The 23,776-nt window shown below is 31.2% G+C and overlaps 1 protein-coding gene across 1 annotated transcript in view; it reads right to left on the reverse strand.

The window, feature by feature from the left end:
- Positions 1-3,908: 3,908 nt before the first annotated feature.
- Positions 3,909-23,776, reverse strand: part of LOC144854199 (vacuolar protein sorting-associated protein 33B-like) — a 38,142-nt gene continuing 18,274 nt past the window's right edge. Inside the window, exons 19-21 of the mRNA XM_078712114.1 lie at positions 23,281-23,391; positions 21,279-21,388; positions 3,909-5,288 (exon numbers count right to left, since the gene is read on the reverse strand). Of these exons, the coding sequence (XP_078568240.1) occupies positions 21,300-21,388; positions 23,281-23,391 (200 nt within the window). The 3' untranslated portion in view covers positions 3,909-5,288; positions 21,279-21,299. The remainder of the gene's footprint in view (positions 5,289-21,278; positions 21,389-23,280; positions 23,392-23,776) is intronic.

The raw sequence follows: 23,776 nt of genomic DNA on the forward strand, positions 1-23,776 counted from the left end.
TACTTTAAAGAGCTGTGATGTCCCGACAGTCAAAACATTGTACAAAGTGCTCAACTTATTTCTTTTGTAATTAGGCACAAGTACACCTGCTTGTAGAGGGTCAACAGTTCGTGTCACGTGCGTTTCTTACTTAATTTCATGAGAACATGACGTAACCTGTGTCTATGGCAACAACTTTTTTTGTACGGCGCATCAGATTAGGTCAGTGATAGTTAATTACAATGGCGAACGTTAACATCAGTTGGCCTAATGGTAATTTTGACGATTATTGGGGGTCGGAATTGCTAAAACAAAAGATAATGCCATCCGGGTACTAATCCCGTCTAGATTGATCATCAAATGACTTATAATGGTCATTGCAGTCTTGTGTCTAAAATGTGTTTAATATAATATTATATAAATCCAAAAATAAATTGCTGAATATGACAATGCTGTGGGAATCAGTGGCTGGATCTCAGTGGAGATACAAAATAAATTAAGCAAAAAGCTAAATCAAACGATAAAGTAAAACAGTCAGAAAAATTAGCAGAGCTTTCGGGCAACATTAGCCCTTCATCAATGCAAGTGAGAGTACTGAACTTTGATATACAAGAAAAGGCATGTATGAATGTTGTATAACTACGTAAAGAATGTAGGCCTATCTGTTTTTAGAACTCTTATTCTCAATTTGATGGGATTATTATTGGTGGAGGCAAGGCATGCCTTAGAACTTTGAATTAGAATAATGAGGTTGTTCTTTCCCGGCATCTTAATCGTCGTTAATTAATTTCTTGTTGGTATATTCTACTGTTGGTGTCGTATTCCATTCTGAATTGTATTGGGTATACTATTTGATAGTGATGACCTTCGTTGGTAGTAATATATATAAGCCTACTGCTGGAATGTTTGCCTGAGACTAAATTTGATTTGATTTCTCTAGTATACGTGTTTTAAATGCAAATGTGGGGGAATAATCTGTGTCTTTCAGCCTAATTGGACTGAATTTGGACGACACAACTTTCTTAACCCCTACATATCCATTCGTGTCGTACAGCTGCCATCAAACTGTGCTCATTCGAGATGAACCGAGGTGACCCCCTACTCTCCCGAAAGATGCAATGGGTTTTTAAAGAGCACACGAGCCAGAGGTGTACACTGGACCCCCTGCTCTAAGTATTTATCCGAGAAGACGTGTTCTACTATCAGAACCATGGTCGAGAAGAGCATTGAACCCTTACCGATTGTATGGATATGGATTGTCAGTGTTATCATGGCTTACAAAATCATAAATGCAGTAGAACCTCTCTTTTGAGACACCCCATATCAGGATACAACGCTATTAATTTTTAAACTAATGTTAATTACATATAAATCTCTTCACAACAAATCCTTCTTAGGTCAACCACTAATCCATCTGCACTTTTTGTTCCACCCAGCCGCCTTAAGACCTAATGGTGATCGGCTACTCCTAAACTGTGGAACAATCTTCCTGATCCTGAATGAAAAAATGCATCCTCTATCATAGTTTTCAAAACACTGCTAAAAACCCATCTTTTTTCTTTGTAATTTTTTCTTTCTGTTTTTTCTCTTTGGGACAATCTTTCGATTGTATAAGCGCTTTATAAAACAACATTACATTACATTACAATTTTCTGTGAAAAGAACGAAGGGAAATATTATGTTTTAGCACTACGGCCAATTCCAATTTAGGAGACACCTCATAGTTGTACTTAACTGTAAACAATGTACTGACATTAACAACACGTCTCTCTTTTGTGAATCAATAAACGAAACGAATAAGTTAGCCGTATTCATAATTTTCTTGGAAAATATTATCATAACAAGCCTACGCATGAATAAGGTATATAATGTACAAATCAAACTTCGAGTATGTGATTAATTGAAAGCATGTTAGTGCTTGTAGTCGGTGGAATAGCGGGTTGTATCTAAATTACATTGTAAATGAACTTTTAAGTCTTCATATAATAGGCTATGGGTAATGTTGCATTTCGCAGAAGAAACATTAATTTACAGTACATTATTACAGCATGCTTATAATGCATGGATATCATAATGTCATGTGACAACATGAGTTCAACCATATTGAAAAGGGTTTTTTTTCATTAAGTGCACTTTTTGTAACTATTAAGCGACCATAGGTTTACCTGAATTCTAATTCACAAACCTGTACTGTACGCATTTTAAATTAAATAAATTTGAAATAAATAAATTTACCAACATTTGTATGTACCGAAATACGGATTTCAATACTGAATGGTTAATCAAACACTATAATTCGTTTCTAACTTAAGCATTACCAATGTAATTATGTTTTACTCAACGTATGTATCCAATGTAAAACGATTAGTCTTGTCGGGAGACGAACAACATAAATCGAACATTTTGTCAGCAAATTACCTCCTAACCTTTCAATGTTGAGATATCTGAATAGAGGGTTATAGTGTGTTGCCGCAACATATTCGTTTACTGGCAAACAACAAATTAGGCTTAGTTAAGTACTGCGTATAAAATGTATAATTATTATGATATAGATATTATAATCCTATTACGCTACATACCTAGAGCACGAGGCTAAAACAGGGTTGTATTGTATTGCAACGTTGATAGGTTATTGCTTACAGAGGTTAATGCAACTTTTAGCAATATCATCGAGTCACTAATACGTATATTTTTATACTGTACAATAACCCAACCCTTTCCAGTACATTTGCGGGAATTTTGATATCCCATGTGTATGGATGTGTGCAATAGGATTAAACGTATCACTATCTCTCTTAAGCTCTGTCTACACTATCAAACTTTGTGATGCGCCCATAATATGGACATGATGACGTCATATAACTACTATATTTTGGCACCTCACATTTTTGTCAAACTAATTTGATAGTGTAGATAGAGCTTTAGATATAAGCGGAATTATACAATTAAGACAGATAATTGTAATTATTTTAAACTATTATTGGATTAGAAATTGTATCATATATTTTTATATTATTCGGAATGATTTGGCAAAGCATTAATCTACATATACAACTTTATAATAAAATTACAAAATGTGTACGACATGTGCCACATAGTGTTTACCTTGTTGAATCTAAAATTGTCAAACGATCTTACAAATAATATTCCACTCAGTTGTAGCGTGTATTTTCAGAGTTTATCTGGTATACCAGACTATAACAAATTCATTTCATACATTATAATGTTATAAGTATTAATAAACTTATTCACTTTTGTTCAAAAATAATAATTTCGGTAATAACAAGATTAACTGTTAAATTTAGTCCCAAAAAAACTTTTACTTCCACGCAATGAGCTTCCGGATGACTAAATTTTATAAGATAAAAATTGTTTTTTTTATTATAACATTAACTATTAGCGAATAAAAAGCGAATAACTATTAGCGAATAAAAAGCGAATAACTATTAGGTTACATTAAAATGGAAATCACCACAACATTTTGTAAACATTATTTCTTCAAGATATTTTTAATATTGTTAATACTGTACTGATATTATGTTTTTTTAAATTATTTTATATGCAGAAACTCTGAGCTTAAGTAAATTAATAGTAGTTTGATATCAACACCATTCAATAATAATTATGAGTATTATCACTGGCGCTTTAATTAACACAGTTTCTTAATGATAGTATTGATAACATTTATAAATATCTTTAATGTAGAACTCTTTTTTATCATTTTGTTCAACATGATAGTAACAGAGTGCTTTTTCATGATTCACGTAAAAATTAGCTTCTGATTGACAGTCAATATAACATTCAATAATTCCATTAGCTTATTGTTTATAATATCAAGATTAAATGTTTTTAAATAACCTATATTAATTACAATTTCCAACCTTTAGCATTTTAAGAGAAACAAATTTGCTACAAATAAAGCACTGACATTTAAACATTTTACATTTATTTAAAACCGAAAAGAAGGTTCACAAAATACATCAATTTCTGAATGTAAACTATATGTCAAGTTTAACCAAGTTCTGGTCACCTTTGACCAACATATTTTATTGATCTATTCAATCATTGTTATAACACACCTTGCCATTTGATTGGTTAGTTTCGTATCACAGGCCATTCAACATTTAGTTCTATTGCACAGTAAACGTTCTATTTAATGGTTCTATTACACGGTAGCATTTTTTCTTTTTGTTTCTTGTAAAATATTATATTATAATAATAATTGCTGCCCAATGCTCTTTAGAGAACAGGAGGAACTAAGTCTAAGTAAGTAAGTAAGTAAAATAACAAATTAAATTTTTACGCAAGGCTGGTAAAAGTTTGAAAACCAAACTTCAATGTGCGCAGTCTAGGTCTCTATGTTTTGTTTTTTGAATCGATAGAATATTTTCATTTGTTTAACTTGGCTCTGCCTTGTTAATCTTAACTTATAATATTTTTAAAGCCCATTTACACTAGAACGATAATATAAGCATGCATTTTTTTACATAAAACAAAAGAAATTAGAAAGGGTTTTCGTTCTAGAACTAAAGGATATTCATTTATGCTGTCTTTGATAAAAATATTTTTAACATGAAATCAAATGACGTCATGATAAATAAAAACAATAACATAGTTGTATTGTCACGATATTATTGCTCTTACTAATCATGACGTCATTTGATTGGACGTGTGAAAATATAATTTTATCAAAGGAAGCATAGATGGTTATTATAGTTCTAAAATGAAAAGTTTTTATATTTCTTTTGTTTTATGTATGAAAAATGCATATTTGTATATTAATCGTCGATCGTTATCATCCTAGTGTAAATGACCTTTACTATTCAATTCATAAACATTCATTATTTGTATACTATTTTCAAATATTCAATTCATAATAAACTCACAATATAATCTATGGGTCTACTATTACTATATATTATAACTTATATAAATATAATTCATTGGAAACAAGTTTGGAATTATTAACATCTTCTCATTTTTTTGTCTTTTTTTTATTTAACTAATTGATTTAAAATCTACATTCATGATTCTATTTTGGGATCAACATGTTTTTTGAAAGTGTGTAAATGAGATATAAATTACAATTTATATAGGAAAACTGTTCTAACACAGATTTATATTACAACATTCTACAGCAATGGTGTTACATTGCCTGAAGGTTTGATATAATATAGCAAGCAAGAAAACATGTATTAATTATAGCATGCAATAGTAGTAAACAGCTACAATACAAATATCATTCTCAATTCATTTTTTTCTACTTCCATCCATCAAGGAATATCAAGCGTTTACAGACCACTTTTTGTCTAAAAAAGAAAACAGATAGATAGCATTTATTTACACAAACAGAAACCGGTGAAATTAATTAACTACAGTAAGGATGAGGAATTCTGTGAGAATTAGAAAGAGCGCCACAACCGAGATTTGAACCAGGAATCTTCTGCTTGATATGCAGACATCCTACCATTAGACCACTACTTTGGTATGAATCAAATGCATCATTAAACCACTGCTTTTATTGTACGGCTCAAATATATGTATTAATAATTCATTAGCCAATTTCTTAAAACAAAAATTATAAATTCCAGTCTAAAACCTTTAAAAGATGTTGAATAGTCAGAAAAATGGTACTAGACAACTAGCCTGATGTATACATCCATGCATCCACTACTGTATGTACAGTGAAAACACATTTAAGACTAAACATCCATTAAGCACAACATTCGATTTCAATGTATATAAAATATATTAAGATGCTTCAATGATAAATCTGCATGGTAAGAGTAAGTCTTGTAGATTTATAATACTTTCAAAATTCATAAATGGATTTTGTTTGCTACTCAAGTAACTGGACTTAATGAGTTGACTAAGTACTTGTTTTTAGCAATAATCTGCAAGACCCTGGATAAGATTCAATTGAAGTCATACAAGTTAATGACGTATCCTTTAGTTCACAAACACTAAGTAAACTCAACCATGTGTAATGTACAGCTAGGTTGTAGAAAATATCTCCCGACCCAACCCCAATATCTGTGTAAAAAATTGGTCTGTGATAACATTATTTGAATTTTCTTGGGTAGTGGAAACAGAAGAGATTTCAAATAACTGGTTAAAATGTCCGATATTTAATTCCATTTTCTTAGGGAGTAGAACATGCGATGATGTAATACAGAATTTTACTACCTGTATGATACTGGATAAATATTGTCATATGGAGATATAGTACGTCTGAGAATCAGGAGAGAAATGCAGTCTGCTGTTTACTTTAATTCAACCACGGACTAAATTCAACTTAGTTTACAGGCCCAAAGACACCGCATAATTTAGAAATTATTTTATTAATTAGCCAGAAGTTGGTTCCCGGCTGGATGGGTCAAGGTTTCTTATGAATGCACTGAATACAATTAAATTTAATTACCACTTACAGATGACCCTACATATAGTAAAGAATATTACTAATGACTATCTAATTCAATCACGGAAACTACTGCATGAAACACTAATGGAGAGAAAAATAATTATAATAACTAATTATATTTTATCTTTAAGAGAAGCTAGTTCACTGCTATGTTTCATTGTTAATGGAGTTATCATCACAGTTGCTGTTACGATTATTTTGAACATGAATCAATAAGTGCATAATTTCATTTTACTTAATTTATTATTTCATCTTGACCCTACAGTAACCACAAGTCACAAATAACAGGGCTGAAAAACATATATATAACAGCATAAAATCTACGAATGAGTATTATAATCGATAAAAAAAGTAATACAAATAGATATTTAAGATAATATGTGGTCAAAACTAATTAAAATTCAACTAACCAATGTTAAATCAACTGTACATAGAGTTTTTAAGAGTCGCTATCCAATCGAATTTGAACAATACCATGGTCTAATGGTTAGGACATCTGCATTTCAAGCAGAAGGTTCCAGGTTCGAATCTCGGTCAAGGCAACTTTTTCTCATTCTCACAGATTTCTTCATCTTTATCATTTCAAATTTATAAATTAGATATTTGTTACATTTTACTTTATCATGACTACAGTCCCTCAGTGAACCCCATTAATTCTGAAGGTAATATTCATACAATTTATGTTCAAAAACTAAAACAATTCATGGTAATGGAGTAATAAGTGGTTAACATGCTTGCCTTCCAATTCCAAGACCTCTGGTTCATTCCTGACCTAATGCCAGGGTCGTAACTCACTCACAAATTTATCTACACCACGCAAATGAGAATAAGGATTGTAATTGTAATTAGCAAGGTTTTTAGATGTGTATAAAGTGTTTAAAAAACAAATAAATTGAAAGATAATCTATATAGAAAACATCACCAATCTATTGCAGATCCTGATTCCATAAATGTTGATACAACTTGCATAGTAAACAGACCAAAAATGACAGAAATGAAACATGATATCACGGCAGATAAAACAAGTGACAAAATGCGTCATCAACAAAGCGTACAGTCGTTAAAGATTGCATTAAAAAAAATGGTTAATGATATTTTGACCAGATGATGATTAATGTGTGTGTAAAGAAAATTATATTTTGTTAAATCTTATGAAAGTGTACTACAAAACAGACATAAATTATGTAAATATGTCAACATTTATTTCTGATATCCAAAATTAAAAATCTACTTTTATTGAATAATCTTATATTAACATTTATTTGAGGGAAAAGGTGTTGGATGGATTACTGTAATACTATAATAGCTGGCCTAACCATTTGATTCTCTGTACTGTATCTCCACATATGGCATTATCTGTTGAGTGTTAAATTCTGTAAATAAGGTATGCATATGTATCAAATATGGTTACTGAAGTGGGGAGGAGGACAGTAAGGCTATGGTCTATGATACAGGTCTCACATGTTATTTTTGTGTGACACTGTATTACAGATTTGGTTATGATACTGGACATTGAAAAGTAATAAGGTTCAAACTTGTTGTGCATCAGTTTATGGTAATTATTTATTATTGTATTTTAGTTGCGTGGACGCGACTCTATAGTTTGCTATGTCGGTCTGTCTGTCGGTCCGGTATCACTATGCGTTTTAGCACGCGACTTATGGCTGTTGGCCTTGTTAATAACATACTATACCACTGTAGTGGCTATTATTGCTACCCAAATAAAGCAGACAAAATCAAACAACACTGCGTACATCAATACGTTAAGTAAAAAGAAAAGTTATAATATATAGAATTTAAGGATAATATTTCAGAAGGGGTCCTCAATGAATATGGGATTATGTGTAAATCGGTATACAAAAAGGCTTATTATTTAGAAAACTAACTATAAAATTACAAAAATACATTCCGAGACACTCAGTCACAATAAAAAATCAACATTGAAATATTGTAACAATTACTGTACAACTATAATTTCACCCACAAGGTTTTAATTGCTTCTCTGCTTCACCTAATCAATTGACACTATTTTTAAAAATATATTTTTAATCTATTTATGAGATCACTGGTGATCAATATGTATAACCAAAGTTTAAAACAAAAATAAAAAATATGACTATTATTCTAGAGCTAAATTTAGTACTCCAATCAATCAAATACTAACAAACTGAATGAGCCATGGCAATGCTATTTTAATAATCTTCTGACATTTGTATGTTTTCTCTGATATAATTAATAATGTTCTTCATATGGCACAACGTTGACAATTAGACATGATTGATGGTAGAATGGGACATTAGACATGTACAAGTGTTTGCCAGAACTGTGCTCACATTGAGTATTGGACATTTAATTAATTCGCAATGCACTCTTAATACAATTCCATTGCTAATGAGTTATCAATTATCATATCAAGCAGAAGGTTCCGGGTTCGAGTCTCGGTTGAGGCGACTTTTTCTCATTCTCACAGATTTCCTCATCTTTATCAATTCAAATTAATTAATTAAATTTCAGTATATCACCGGGCGGTTTAGAATTAATGTTCTATGCCTGATGTGTTTATAATAATATAATTCCAAACCAGCCGCCAATATACTGAAATTTAATTTATTAATTTGAAATATTAATATTAGAAATTTTTAACAGCACATTTTTAATATATATAAACCAACATTGCAGTTATTATTTTTTTAGACTGTACAGAATTTCTAAACTAAACTATACTGTGATAACATTCTGTATTTTAAATTACATTTAACTCTCCCAATACCACACGCTCTTTAAGAAAGTTTGGTGTGGTGCAGATCTGATAGTACAATATGTAGTATGTTTACACTAAAGCTTCCTAGCTCAATCATGGTTTTATGCTGCACAAAATATCAATAAGTCCCAATGGCAATCGTAAAGAGTTTTACTGTTGTAATCCAATTTTCTAAGAAAAGTATTCCCCATTCCTGATAGCCAATTTGAAATTTAAACATCGATTCAGCACATGTGTCTCATTGTGTAAAAACAAAATGATTGAATTTTACAATCAATGTATGCTTAATACCACCATGGATTTACTTCAATAATTTCACAATGTCTAAAGCTAATGAAGTTTAATTGGATTTTATTTTTTTAACATACATTAGATAGAAACCTGTCAGTTCCAGCTGTTAAATGATCTTGACATAGTACAACATCATTGTAGCTTGTTTTATAGTGAGTGGCTTGGTGAAAGTGGAGTTGTAGTTCATGGTGAAAATGGAGTTGTAATTTGTAGTGGAGCTGTAGCTCGGTGAGAATGAAGTTGTAGTTTGGTGAAAATGGAGTTGTAGTTTGGAGAAAGTAGGGAGTTGTAACTTGGTGAAAGTCAAGTTGTAGTTTGGAGAAAGTAGGGAGTTGTAACTAGGTGAAAGTCAAGTTGTAGTTTGGAGAAAGTAGGGAGTTGTAACTAGGTGAAAGTCAAGTTGTAGTTTGGAGAAAGTAGGGAGTTGTAACTAGGTGAAAGTCAAGTTGTAGTTTGAAGAAAGTAGGGAGTTGTAACTTGGTGAAAGTGGAGTTATAGCTTGATCTTGATAAGAATAATGTTGTAGTTTGGTGAGAGTGAAGTTGTTGTTTGGAGAAAGTAGGGAGTTGTAACTAGGTGAAAGTCAAGTTGTAGTTTGGAGAAAGTAGGGAGTTGTAACTTGGTGAAAGTGGAGTTATAGCTTGATAAGAATAATGTTGTAGTTTGGTGAGAGTGAATTTGTTGTTTGGAGAAAGTGGAGTTGTAGTTTGGGGAAAGTAGAGTTGTAACTTGATGAGAATGAAGTTGTAATTCATGGTGGAAGTGGAGAGTTGTAACTTGGTGAAAGTAGAGTTGTAGTTTGGGAATGTGGAGTTGTAGCTTGATGAGAATGAAGTTGTAATTCATGGTGGAAGTGGAAAGTTGTAACTTGGTGAAGGTGGAGTTGTAGTTTGGGAATGTGGAGTTGTAGCTTGATAAGAATGAAGTTGTAGTTTGTAGTAGAGAATTGTAACTTGGTTAAAGTGGATGGGGAAAGTTGAGTTGTACTTTGGAAAAATAGAGAGTTGTAACTTGGTGAAAGTGGATGGGGAAAGTGGAGTTGTAGCTTGATTAGAATGAAGTTATAGCTTGATTAGAATGAAGTTGTAGCTTGATTAGAATGAAGTTGTAGCTTGATAAGAATGAAGTTGTAGCTTGATAAGAATGAAGTTGTAGCTTGATTAGAATGAAGTTGTAGCTTGGTAAAAGTGAAGTTTAAGCTTGGTGAAAGTAGAGTTATATCTTTGTGAAAGTGAAGTTATAATAATTTAGTGAGTGCATAATCATAACAATTGAAAAGAAAAAAGCCAAAAAATAAACAAAGGACATAGTTAAACATTCTATACAGTAAATCACGGAATAAATTCACTATTGGTAAGCTTGGCATGCATAAATAAATTAATAATATGTTTTTATATTTTTATGCGAATATGGGTCAAAGAAAGATATCTTCTTACTACAACTTAGATTATATATATTATATCAAATCTAATATTTGATGATAAAAATTGAAGTATCTAGGCCACATTTATTTCTGATCCAAATAAGATGGATGGATATCGCTCTCAATAATTCAGACACAATTTTATATCTCAACCCTCAACTCTTGGGTATCAACTCTCAATAATTTTATTTCTGTAGGTAATGGTATGGTAATAATTTATTTGTGCAAGTGAATACTGTATGTAGGATGGTATCAGCTAGTAATATTAGATAAGATAAACTTGCCTAGCATGCAATCAAATATTTACCACATGGGAAAATGTAAATTTAAATACCACCAACTGAACTGAAAATAAAATTTAAGCCAAAATCATAAAGTAGAGTAACTAAAATTTAAAAAAAAATATACAGTTATCTCCATAAATCCTGATTATGCACAACTTTTGACAATCCTTGTCAGAATGATAAATTAGAAAATAAAGGCCGACATATAGCTCATAAAATACTAAAACAACGGAAAACTCACTCATAAATGTTCTATTTTTGTATTGGTCACTTTGGGTCAAGCAAAAGAAACTGCAACATAGCAATGATTATTGTTTTGACATAGCAATAATGATATGAATCAATGTTTAAAATGCAACCCAGAATTAACTAATTTAAATGATTAAGAAATAAATTGTTAAAAACAATAATATAAAGTGAAATAGAATAGTAATAATATATTAATGAAATTGTTGGTTGTGTTTAATTATTATTAACAGAAATTAATGTTTGTCAGCCATACACAAGACCAACAGTACTAGTACCAACAGTGCTAGTACCAACAGTACTAGTACTAACAGTATTACTATTGGAAATTCTTCTAGAGAAGATTGCCATATCTTAATATTTCTAAATGTCATTAACAAAAAAACTTGCTAGTTTTATCATTCAAATGTTAAATGTTACACCAATTTTTAACATTAACAGAATAAAGTTTACAGAAAGAAATTAATATGAATTCAAACAAATAAACTTCCTAGTATATATTTTATCTACTAAAATTGATAAAATAAATGTATATTCTGTTGTATTATGTATATACATTTTTAAATTGCTAATTTGTATACCGATTTAATCAGTAAAAATCACAATAACAAATTTTATTTCATTTTTAATTTATTTTAATCTATTGTTTAGTTTGCTCTCAATAAATTCTATTTTATCTCTTTTATTAATCTTACTTAATATTTAGCTCTACTTTTGGATTATGTAAATAATATCCTCATTGTACTTATAATTATATTATAATACTGCAGTATTAATGGTAATTTCATATTTTGATATATATAATAATAATTGGCAAAATTGCAATTTTATATTACCATAATATTTGTTTTGAATTGAGCCTCGGTTTATATCATGCTTTTGTACAAATAGTGTAATTTTATGTTTTTAGACCTGCATCTCATTGTTCGGTTAACTCAAAGGTTTGATATGAGTATTGTGTTACTGAATCAATATTATATTATATAGTAAGTCAGATGATCACAGAGCTCTGTACAGAAAAATATAAAATGTCTGGTTCAGTAAAAATGTGCATTATCTTTTTTTTTCTATCATTTGTGAAATCATTATTTGTGACGTGATCTCACTATTATTATTTAGAAATTGCTACGAAATTATTACAGGGTAAAGTGAATGTACTAAAGTATAGACACCCACTAGATTATTTTAATATATATAATATGGCAAATAATCGGTTGAATCCATGAAAGAAAACTTGAAACTTTGAAATGCATACAGATCCTTTAGAAGAGGACATTTTAACTAAAGATATATTTTTATTATTGAGTGCCAGGCTACCCAATAAGGTCCAATCATGGAGGTATAAAATTTAAAAAATTATTATATTTATTAAAAAATGTTTACCTCCATGGTCCAATGTTCTTATCAGAGATATGAACATTACAACCTGTGTTAGGTTTGTATTGTAGTCTGCGACAACATCTAAAGCTTGTAGTTGATACATACAATCAATAAATTTAATCAGATTTAATGACTTAGACAAGAAGGGTGCCTACTTAAGAGTCCTTACTGGATCCATGGATCATTAGTTTCGTTGCTTAGAGCAAGATAATAGTGCAACAAATTGTGTTAAGCCTCAGAATAGCATACAAATATATTCACACAATATCACAATAGTACTGCATATGTTACAACTCACCAATTACATGAATGTTTCTGATCATTTATTTGGCTGCCAGTATGGAACGCCACTATCGTTATAATTTATCTTGTTCATTTCTGCCGCAAGAATTGAAACACTGTTTGATATTAATTATGCTGTGCCTCAAATGTCAAAGGGAATTTTAAAAATGAGCTGGGGCTGATACCTAACATTTGTGGCACATGCAAGCGAAATCGGACATAAGTCGCATTTGTAGATTTGTAGAAACAGCCAAAAACACTAAAAGGCTGAAAAATTACATTTTTTTATTTTTACAGAAAATGATAGCTGAAACAATATTTATTTACATTACCTTGGTGTTTTTTTATTTTGAGACAAATAAATAGATACATTTTAACATTTTGTGTAGTATGTTGGTTAAAAAGATGGTGTAAATTATGTATGATTTTCATAAAACCTATCATGTTTTATGCTTAAAATGAAAGTGTTCCATTAAGTTGATTTTAATGAAATTTTGCATAATAATAGAACAATAGTTATTAGGGAAGGTGCGAAGTTTCATTGAAATAAAACAATTAGAATACCCTTTTGCTAAGGCGTAAACTTAGACGCCCTGTTTATTTTGTTGTTGTTGTAATTTCCTGTTACTTAACTTTAAAAGCATTTTTCTTAAAACACTGACTGTAACAACCAAAACTTTAGACTGAGATATCTCCGGAAGTAGACATGGTATCAAGATATTTTTTCAGCATTTTAAATCTTGGATTATGTAGTTTCAGTATTTGTGGAAATCTCAATTTTGAAAATTCCGACTTATGTCTGGTTTCCCTTGCAGATGCCACATTTAACATCTTATGTACAGGTTGTCTTTAAAGTGAATACTTTGAAAATAGTGAGAAACATGTAGTTGGCATAACCTAGTTTCTTGATAATTGCATTTTATGTCAGTTTTATCATGACTTTTATAACAAAAATAGATAGAAGAAGACTTTGGGTCACATATAAAATACTGAATTTATTTGAATTGAAGCACTTATTGTTCAGGAGGTTTTTTGGGGGCATTTATTCGAAGGGGGAGTTTATTCAAGTGAGACGTTTATTTTTGTATGTGTAATATGGAAACAATGGTATGGTATAAACTATAATCAAATGAATTTCTCCTATAGTTCCTTTCAGGAATAAGGTAAGATAAAAATGTAAAAAAAAAAAGTATTAAGGTATATATCTATAATTCTATTTTAAACCTTTGTAATGCCCTACACAGAAATATTGGTAGATTAATTTTTGTGGGCTATGAAGGAATGGATGCATTGGAACTTTTGTCTTTACTATAAAATTACTTATTTACAGTAATCACTTCCTTGACACCATCAGCATGACACGAATCTCTCATGTCAGAAACTTTTAGACTGGATCAATAAAATGCAAACAAAATAGCTCAAAATATCACACATTCCCTCTCTGTCAAGTGTGGGCGATCACATCGGAAGTCAATCGTGACATGCCACTAGCTAACTAACAAATTATTATGATGGTAAACCACCACCGTACAGGTTATTGATTACATTAGCTGGCTATGTCAGCCTGAAATGGACGCTGTGTCATATTACGATGACACTTCATCCTCACACATAGCATCTTTGAGTGAGAACAACTTTAGTCATACACAAACTGTCAACAACCTGACAAAGCATGTGTGAGACGTGAAGGAAAATCTTTTGCCACAGTTCAATAAATCCCTCTAATAATCCCTAATAATAATCCCTCAAATAATCTTTAAAAATAATAATCCATCTAATAATATACAGATATTGCCTGCTTAGAGGTAAAATATAAGGATGTTTTGCTTGAGGGAATATATATTTCCCGAAGCGCTGGCTGAGGGAAATATAATATCATTCCCGAGTGGATATCAGATCTTATATTTCACCGATATAAAAGGCGATATCTGTTATAGCCACAAAAACAAGTTGAATATCTACTGGGTCGGGTAGCTAGGCCTCCTTTATGTAATATAAGCCCGACTATAATTAGGCGTTGCATTCACCTTACCTTGTGAAGAATAATATACAGATAATTACTAAGTTATATATTCACCTAGGTCATATAAATAATAACAGAAGCATTTCCATCAATAAGCCTACATTAATAATAATAATATTATTATCAGGTAGGCCAAATAAATAATAATTCGTCTTTTTCAAGCCGAATCACCGGATGTTCTGCGCGCTGTGCATACCAGGTTACTATCGTGAGTATTGACCAATCACAAACGGTCTTTCGTCATATCTATAGAGGGTGAATAATAAATGAGGGCGCTATTTATGCATAGTTTAAATAGTTTAGTTGATTTATTTCTTCAAGCAAGTTACGTGGCGCAGCAGGTAAAGAGGACTAATCTTCGCGAGTTCAAGTCTCAGTAGATTGAGAGACGTTTGTTTATTTAACGCAAGTATTGCCACCTGAAAATTACAGTCAATATCATCATGCTCGAGAATTTACTGGATTTTATATGTTTAATGACAGGGACACGATAATCATGCGAAATATACGATTTACGATCCTCGCAGCAGTAGTCATGTGATGCATTTTCAACCAATCACGTTCACGTATTTACATAGGCTATGTAATATTCTAAAATAATGATAATAACCTCTCTAAAAATCACTAAATTCTAAAATTTAATAATAATGGGTGATCTGGCTAGTATTATAACAAAAATTCCTCTAATAATATCTCTACCATAATAAGAAAAAAATGTATTTCACTTTACACTGTTCTATACAAACAACACTACTTAATGTGTTTTCCATTAACATGTGATATCTGCTATTTTTAATTTAAGGTACTCGATGGCATTTATCTGCAGGCAATTTATTTATTCGGTCAAAACTGAATAACTTTCTTAAGACTGCAAAGTGCCATATTCAAAGTCTGATATTAATCTTTATATTTTCATATTTTTGGGAGATAATACATCTATAAAATATAGAAAAAAGAATCACATGTTTTGAATTATTTTGATTACACTTTAGATTTTTAACGATAAAGTCACTAGGCAATAAAGTGGAAATTTACAATGTACAATCGTCCACATAATTACTGCAGAAAATAATGTCAATGATAAATTATATAAGTTGTAGATGACTTTTCAAACTTTCCAATTAAAATTGCAAAATTTATCGAAACATAAATTTGTTTATATTGAAACTTTAAGAACTGCATTAGTAGTATACGTCAATGAGAATGCTATTGCTTTTTGTTGTAATTTAAAACTTTACAGAGGTCAGACAATATGATAGCGTGTAATTCTACATAGCATAAAACCGAAGAGAAAGAATATTTTGATTTGTAAGCTTTAGGCATAGATAAACAAGGCCTTGCATAAATATTCGTTGGGATTCATTAAAATCAGAAAATTCAATGGACGAATATATCAATAGCTAATTTTAAAATAAATTAACTTTTTATACCATTTGTTTAAGCTTTTGTATAATTTGTTGACATTTTAAAGTATAAATTAGTTTCATTTCGATTGTGTGCATGTTAAACTGTAACAGTAAGCGGAAAAACAATTGCTTGTCCCAATAATCTGTATCTATCCTGAGCAGAAACTGCCTGCCCGCTCTGGGTTGTGTGTAAATGGTCATAAGGAATAAAATAGATTCGTCTGTGTAAATTAGACTTAAGACTCAACTGGAATTAGGTTTTTAAGTTTTCTTGGTAGTATACACACTTGCCTGTTCTTTTGTGCAATCACTGTTTTTAATGTTGTTTTTTTTAAACAAAAATTCACCTGGTATAATAATTTTAAAATAGTAAATACCTTATGTACAACTATTATCCGTTATTGTTATTGTATTTAACTCACATTGCAAACCCACACAAATTGACTATTAATGCAATCTAAAGCATATGAGATTTTCTTTAATGTATTCCAAAAAGATAAAAAAAATTTGCAATAATAACAAGCATTTGTACTTATTCTGTAGCGATAGTACCATCATAATAGAAAAACATTCTCATAATGCAGTTCAAAATACGTTTAAATATGGATCAGAATCTGGCAAAGTACCAGGAATAATTGCCAACACAGATGTTGCTTTTATTATCTCATGAGTGTGCCTGACAAATACAAGCTACGTTCTGGTAACTGATACTTGGAAAACAAACCATTACGTTGAAGTCTTTGGATATTATGTGTAAGCTAGACTGTCTCTACTTTAGTTGAAAAAATACAGCATCATAAATATTACTAATATTCAATTGATTTTAATACTGTAGTCTAAATCAGTATATTAAATGTTTTCAATTTCAAAATTTTAAAATGTTAGCAGTGTTCTCTCGAAAATTTGCCAATTTAAATTTACTGCAACCAGTATTAAAAATTATTATTATAATTATTATTATACATTACATAAACACTTATCTAGTAGTGGTAGGTTAGGCCTAGTCATTAAAAGCATAGACCAAGAGCAATCAAGCTATATTTTGTCAATTGGATAGGGAAAGTGACTTCTTTGTATTTAGTAGATTAGTTGTATCTTATATTGTATCAATAATTTGGTATTTCACTTAATTTGCTGGACTTGATTTCTATATTTTATTGAGAGAACAGTGGTTAGTAAATCAGGATTTAGGGAATACTATTTTCATTCACAATGTCATTACTATTGAGGTGGGGACAATGGGTTTAACAATGACAACAACAGTTGTGTTGTGTGCTTCTAATTACAATTACTATCTTTACTTATTTACTTTCTGTACAACATTTTAAAGATGAGCTGATGTTTGTTCATGTCCATGATAGAAACAAGCAGTCAAACCAACCGTTGATATATAGAACATAACCACAACCATTTTTAAGCTGAGACTAGCATTGGAAGTGATGGTAAATAAGCCAAACTATTTTTGCCTCGGAAAAACCATATATATTAATAATTCTGGATACAGGCTTATTTACTAGGCATAGACACTTCAATTTCTGTTACATTTCTGACTAACATTAAAACACAGATTTCTAAGCACATCCAAATTCAAATTTAATTGATTAAGCTTACTGTAACTTTATGGCAGTACATTACTTCATATTATGTGTTACTCAGTGTAATGTTTATTTTAGCTATGCATATACTAGAGTGGGTGGGTGTTTATTTCAGAATGCAAATTGTGACTATTTATTTTTCAATGTTTGTTTTGTGTGTTGTTATTGTAAAGGTATTACAACATTTATCAGGCTTTGTTTTTGTTGTATGTCATTCTTCTTTAATCTGATATTGTTTTTTTAAGTAAAATAAAGATTGATTGTTGAATATTACTACAGTTACTATTATAGCCATACATTTTAACCAGACAAGATAGATACAAACCCCTCCTATGGGACCCCTATAATAAGGGGACAGATGTCTGTAAAATGAACGAGGAGCCATACATGTTTTAACACTGTAGCCAGCCCTAATAACAGACACTTTGTTGGGTCCTAAAGATGCCCATAGTAGTAGTACTGTATCCATATCCGTATGCCTGATTATGGCCTGTTAGCAACATAAGAAAATCATAATTTAATGGGATTTTGTGAAAGATTTTCCTAAATAATGTTTACATCCAGTGTAGAACAGAAAATCTCTACAACATCAATGTTATAATTGCATGATTTATCAGTAGACCATAAGTATTAACAATCACTTAGTTGGACAATATCCAAATCATACAAATTACAAATTTCCCACTCTAAGTGTGGAATGACCACATACTGAACTATAACAAAAAGCAATGTGGTATTGGAAGGGTGAATGCAACATAACAAATTGAACACGCTTTAATTGAGCTGCTTGGCGATATTCACACCCACTTAACATATGGAATAGAACACCTAAATATAACATTAGTATTAAAATGAACTCTTCATTACAAGTTGTAGGCGCTAAAATATGGAATAACTTATCAACTTTTAGGAGTGGAGTTGTGGCTTGGTGGTTATGATGCTTGGCTACCACTCCAAGGATCCTGGGTTCAAGTCCTGTCACATGTCAGGATTTTTTTCTAAGGACAAAATTACAACTACACTCCCAAAGACTTGTAATAAGAAGTTGTTTATGTAGAGCATCTTGTGTATATGTTTGTCTTGTGAACCTCTGAGGGTCCCTAATGATCAGCAATTGCTGGATGGATCACCCTCATTAAATATGGTTTAAAAAAAAAAAAAAAAAAAAAAATGAAATTAAGTATTTATAGTCAAACAATTGCTTCATCTAAGCTAGATGACAATGTAAAACAGGTTTTATTTTTACCTGATTGATTAATTCTGGTTGATATGAAGCTAATGATCAATTAAAGGATTCATAAATGTAAAATTAACCTTGATAACATCAGGCAAATTAGTTATATTGTCTCTATAAAGAACGCCTAAATATAACAATACTCTTAGTAAGATAAACTCTTCGTTCAAAGTTGTAGGCGCTAAAATATGGAATAACTTACCAACTGAAATTAAGTATTCTCCAACAATTACTTTATTTAAAGCTAGATATTTATCTCATTTATTTTTACAAAACTAAAACTTGTTTTTCCCCAATTTATTTTATGACAGGACCACAATGTAAAACAGGTTTTTTTTTACCTGATTCTAGTTGATATGAAGCTAATGATCAATTAAACGATTCGTAGATGTAAAATTAACCTTGATGACGTCAGGCAAATTAGTTATATTGTCTCTACAAAGTTATAATATCATGTGATTTCATAATGATGAAATAATGTAAAAATGAATAGTACTAATTAGTATGGCAATATTATCCAGCTGAGAAGTCTGTAGCATATGTCGAAACATGGTCTAAAACAATACTGTTAAAATACTAAAAATGCAAGTACATGTAAACAAGACCTTAAACTGGGAATATCTTTTAATTCAACGAACTAAATAGAACAAAACATTGAACAAAAGTTACTATACAGACACTACAGATTCCAAAGCCTCGATCATTACTATTCTATTACCATGCCTATTAGGCAAGTAAAACATAATATTTTACTGTATGTTTTAATGCAACCAATGTAACTAAATAGTTCTATAAAAAAAAAAAAGGGGGGGGGGAGATTGTTTTCGCCTTTTTTCAGAAGATGTACTGTACCAGCATGACCCAACACAGACACTACAGCTTACAAAGCCCACCTCATCACTAACCTCTCTATTTGCTAGGAAGACATATACTGTACAAAGCACAATATCTGATAATTACACAGCTTTGGCCTTTCAAACACACCTGTACAAATAGGGTTATGCAAGCAATTGCAGATTTCAGAAGTATTATGTCATTATACAAATTCAACGCTTGGAAATTGATGATGCCAATGACATGTGACCAGGGACATGTAAAAAAACATCTCCCAGATGTGACAATCTGACTTTAAAGAGTTATATGCTTAATACTTTAAGTCCATAATTCGTAGATTACAATTCAAAACTAATTATACATAGTTAAGTTCCTGATGATATAAGAAATTGGCAATACGTTATTATTCAAATACTGTACATAGATATTATCAGTAAAATTGCCTATATGCTATTTATTGGCAATGCAAAAATATTTATGTTTTATAGAGTCCGGATTTTGTGTCTCCCTTTCACTAAAAACGCAGTCATATATAGACAGAATTTTACATGATATTTAAAATGTCCTACTGTATGTGGTTTATTTTTATTTGATTGATTATTTGGTAATAAAATGAAGAGCGGTTTATCAGATCTTTTAAACATACAACATTACCATGACCCACACTTTTACTACTTAAAACAAAATTAGAAATAAGTAACCACAAGATATTCTTAGGAAATAATGGCAACTAGAGATTTGATTCTTTGGTAAACTACATGATTAAACATGATTGTATTAAATGTAGGAGATGTTAAAAATAATTTTCATTGGTTTTGCAGGAATTTTATAAAGTGGGAGGAGGGGTGGATAATGGAAGGGAGGGAAGGAAAGGGAGATGGAATGAACGATGGAAGAGAAGAGACACAAGCAGTCAATGGGTTGCGTCAGCAACAGAGCGCCATAACACAATAGTGTCTGCAAACCTGTTAGCAGCCGATGTTTAAAGGCAGTGCTTTATATGTATATTAAAATATGAGAAGTCAATAAACTAATAATGTCTACTACACATTCAATGTTCAATTATTACTATCAATGTCATTATCTTATAAATAATTTAATTAAAATAAAATGGATTACCTTAAAGAAGACCAATTATTCTCAGCTTTTCCCTTTTCCATTATCTATCATAGAATCGATTAGAGTGTTACCGTTCATAATAGATGTAGTGGCAAACATAAACTTGTATCCTACATTTAAAAAAGCAAATGAACAAAACAATATCATAGTAGTCAGGCAAGGGTTAAACAATATTTCATATTTTTACAAGGTAATTTTACACAAAATATATTCAATCTTTACATTGTCGATTATCAAATATGTGTGATAAAACAAAAAGGTGACACAAGGTGACGCTACATGAATTATTAATTTAATGACAAATTAATTTACTACAGAAATGGTCTGTTGATAAACACATAATGTGTTTCAAGATTTACTGATTCAAAGATTAAAGAGTTTATTGAATTCTGACATTTGCACATACAGATATTGACTATTATAAACTTGGATAGCACTTTAGAGACTACTTTATTAAAACTTTAACTGGTCCCTAACGTGCTATGTAAAATTTAAAATGTGTGTGTAATATTTAATAACACAGCTATTCACATATTATTTAAAATAACCTTTAACCAAAAAGGAAGAAAAATATAAAACAACTACACGTATCTATCAGATCCAACAGCAAGTTACAGAAAGAATAAAACATATCATGTCTCAAACAGAAAACGTTACAGGAAGAATAAAACATATCATGTCTCAAACAGAAAACATTACTAAAAAACAATAGTACAGTAGACAGTACAACCGTGGCACTAGGTCAGGATTGAATACTGGCACTAGGTCAGGATTGAATACTGGCAGTACAGTAGGTCGGGACTGAATACTGGCACTAGGTCAGGATTGAATACTGGCACTAGGTCAGGATTGAATACTGGCAGTACAGTATGTCGGGATTGAATACTGGTAGTAGGTCAGGATTGAATACTGGCAGTAGATCAGAATTGAATACTGGCAGTACAGTAGGTCAGGATTGAATACTGGCAGTAGGTCGGGATTGAATATTGGCAGTAGGTCAGGATTGAATACTGGCAGTAGGTCAGGATTGAATACTGGCAGTAGGTCAGGATTGAATACTGGCAGTAGGTCGGGATTGAATACTGGCAGTAGATCAGAATTGAATACTGGCAGTACAGTAGGTCAGGATTGAATACTGGCAGTAGGTCGGGATTGAATATTGGCAGTAGGTCAGGATTGAATACTGGCAGTAGGTCAGGATTGAATACTGGCAGTAGGTCAGGATTGAATACTGGCAGTAGGTCGGGATTGAATACTGGCAGTAGGTTGGGATTGAATACTGGCACTAGGTCAGGATTGAATACTGGCACTAGGTCGGGATTGAATACTGGCACTACTGTAGGTCGGGATTGAATACTGGCAGGACAGTAGGTCGGGATTGAATACTGGCAGTAGATCAGGATTGAATACTGGCAGTAGATCAGGATTAAATACTGGTAGTAGGTCAGGATTGAATACTAGCAGTAGGTCAGGATTAAATACTGGTAGTAGGTCAGGATTAAATACTGGCAGTAGGTCAGGATTAAATACTGGCAGTAGGTCAGGATTGAATACTGGCAGTAGGTTGGGATTGAATACTGGTAGAGGTCAGGATTGAATACTAGCAGTAGGTCAGGATTAAATACTGGTAGTAGGTCAGGATTAAATACTGGCAGTAGGTCAGGATTGAATACTGGCAGTAGATCAGAATTGAATACTGGCAGTACAGTAGGTCAGGACTGAATACTGGCAGTAGGTCAGGATTGAATACTGGCAGTAGGTCAGGATTGAATACTGGCAGTAGGTCAGGATTGAATACTGGCAGTAGGTTGGGATTGAATACTGGCACTAGGTCGGGATTGAATAATGGCAGTAGGTCGGGATTGAATACTGGCAGTAGGTCAGCATTAAATACTGGCAGTAGGTCAGGATTGAATCTTGGCATTGTATTGGAAAGCAAACTGTTATTAACCACCAATCTCCTTTTTAATTGACTACTATAGAAACATGGAAATGTACTTACCTTTCATTGCACCTAGAAGACGAAGAGCAGCTATTTCAGCAAATGTACATCCACCAAGGAAATATACTAATACAACCTTAGAAGATGATTTTGCAGCTCCTGACCCTTTACCTGCAATGGGTAATCAATACAATATTATTCATATTATTACAAACTTGTTTTCATTTTCTCTCATTTAACAAAAATGTTTTGAGTAGATTTAAATGTTTTTGATGATATTATTATTATTATTATTAGTGTAATTAATAAAAAAATGTTTCTTGGAAAGCTTTTTTACTTATGTTGGTTTGAATTGTAAATTTTAATTTTATATGAAATGGTTACAACACTGCTAGGAAATATAAATATATAATTTAATATTATTTGTTATGGTTTCAAATACACTAGGCTCCATGTAACACTAGAAAATATATAGCGATACCTAACACATTACACAAATTATGATGCATAATACATTTTTATATGCTGGTTATTTGTTTACATTAAGATTTAAATT

The sequence above is a fragment of the Antedon bifida genome, chromosome 10 (genome assembly GCF_963402885.1).
Source record: "Antedon bifida chromosome 10, ecAntBifi1.1, whole genome shotgun sequence".
NCBI classification, from domain to species: domain Eukaryota; kingdom Metazoa; phylum Echinodermata; class Crinoidea; order Comatulida; family Antedonidae; genus Antedon; species Antedon bifida.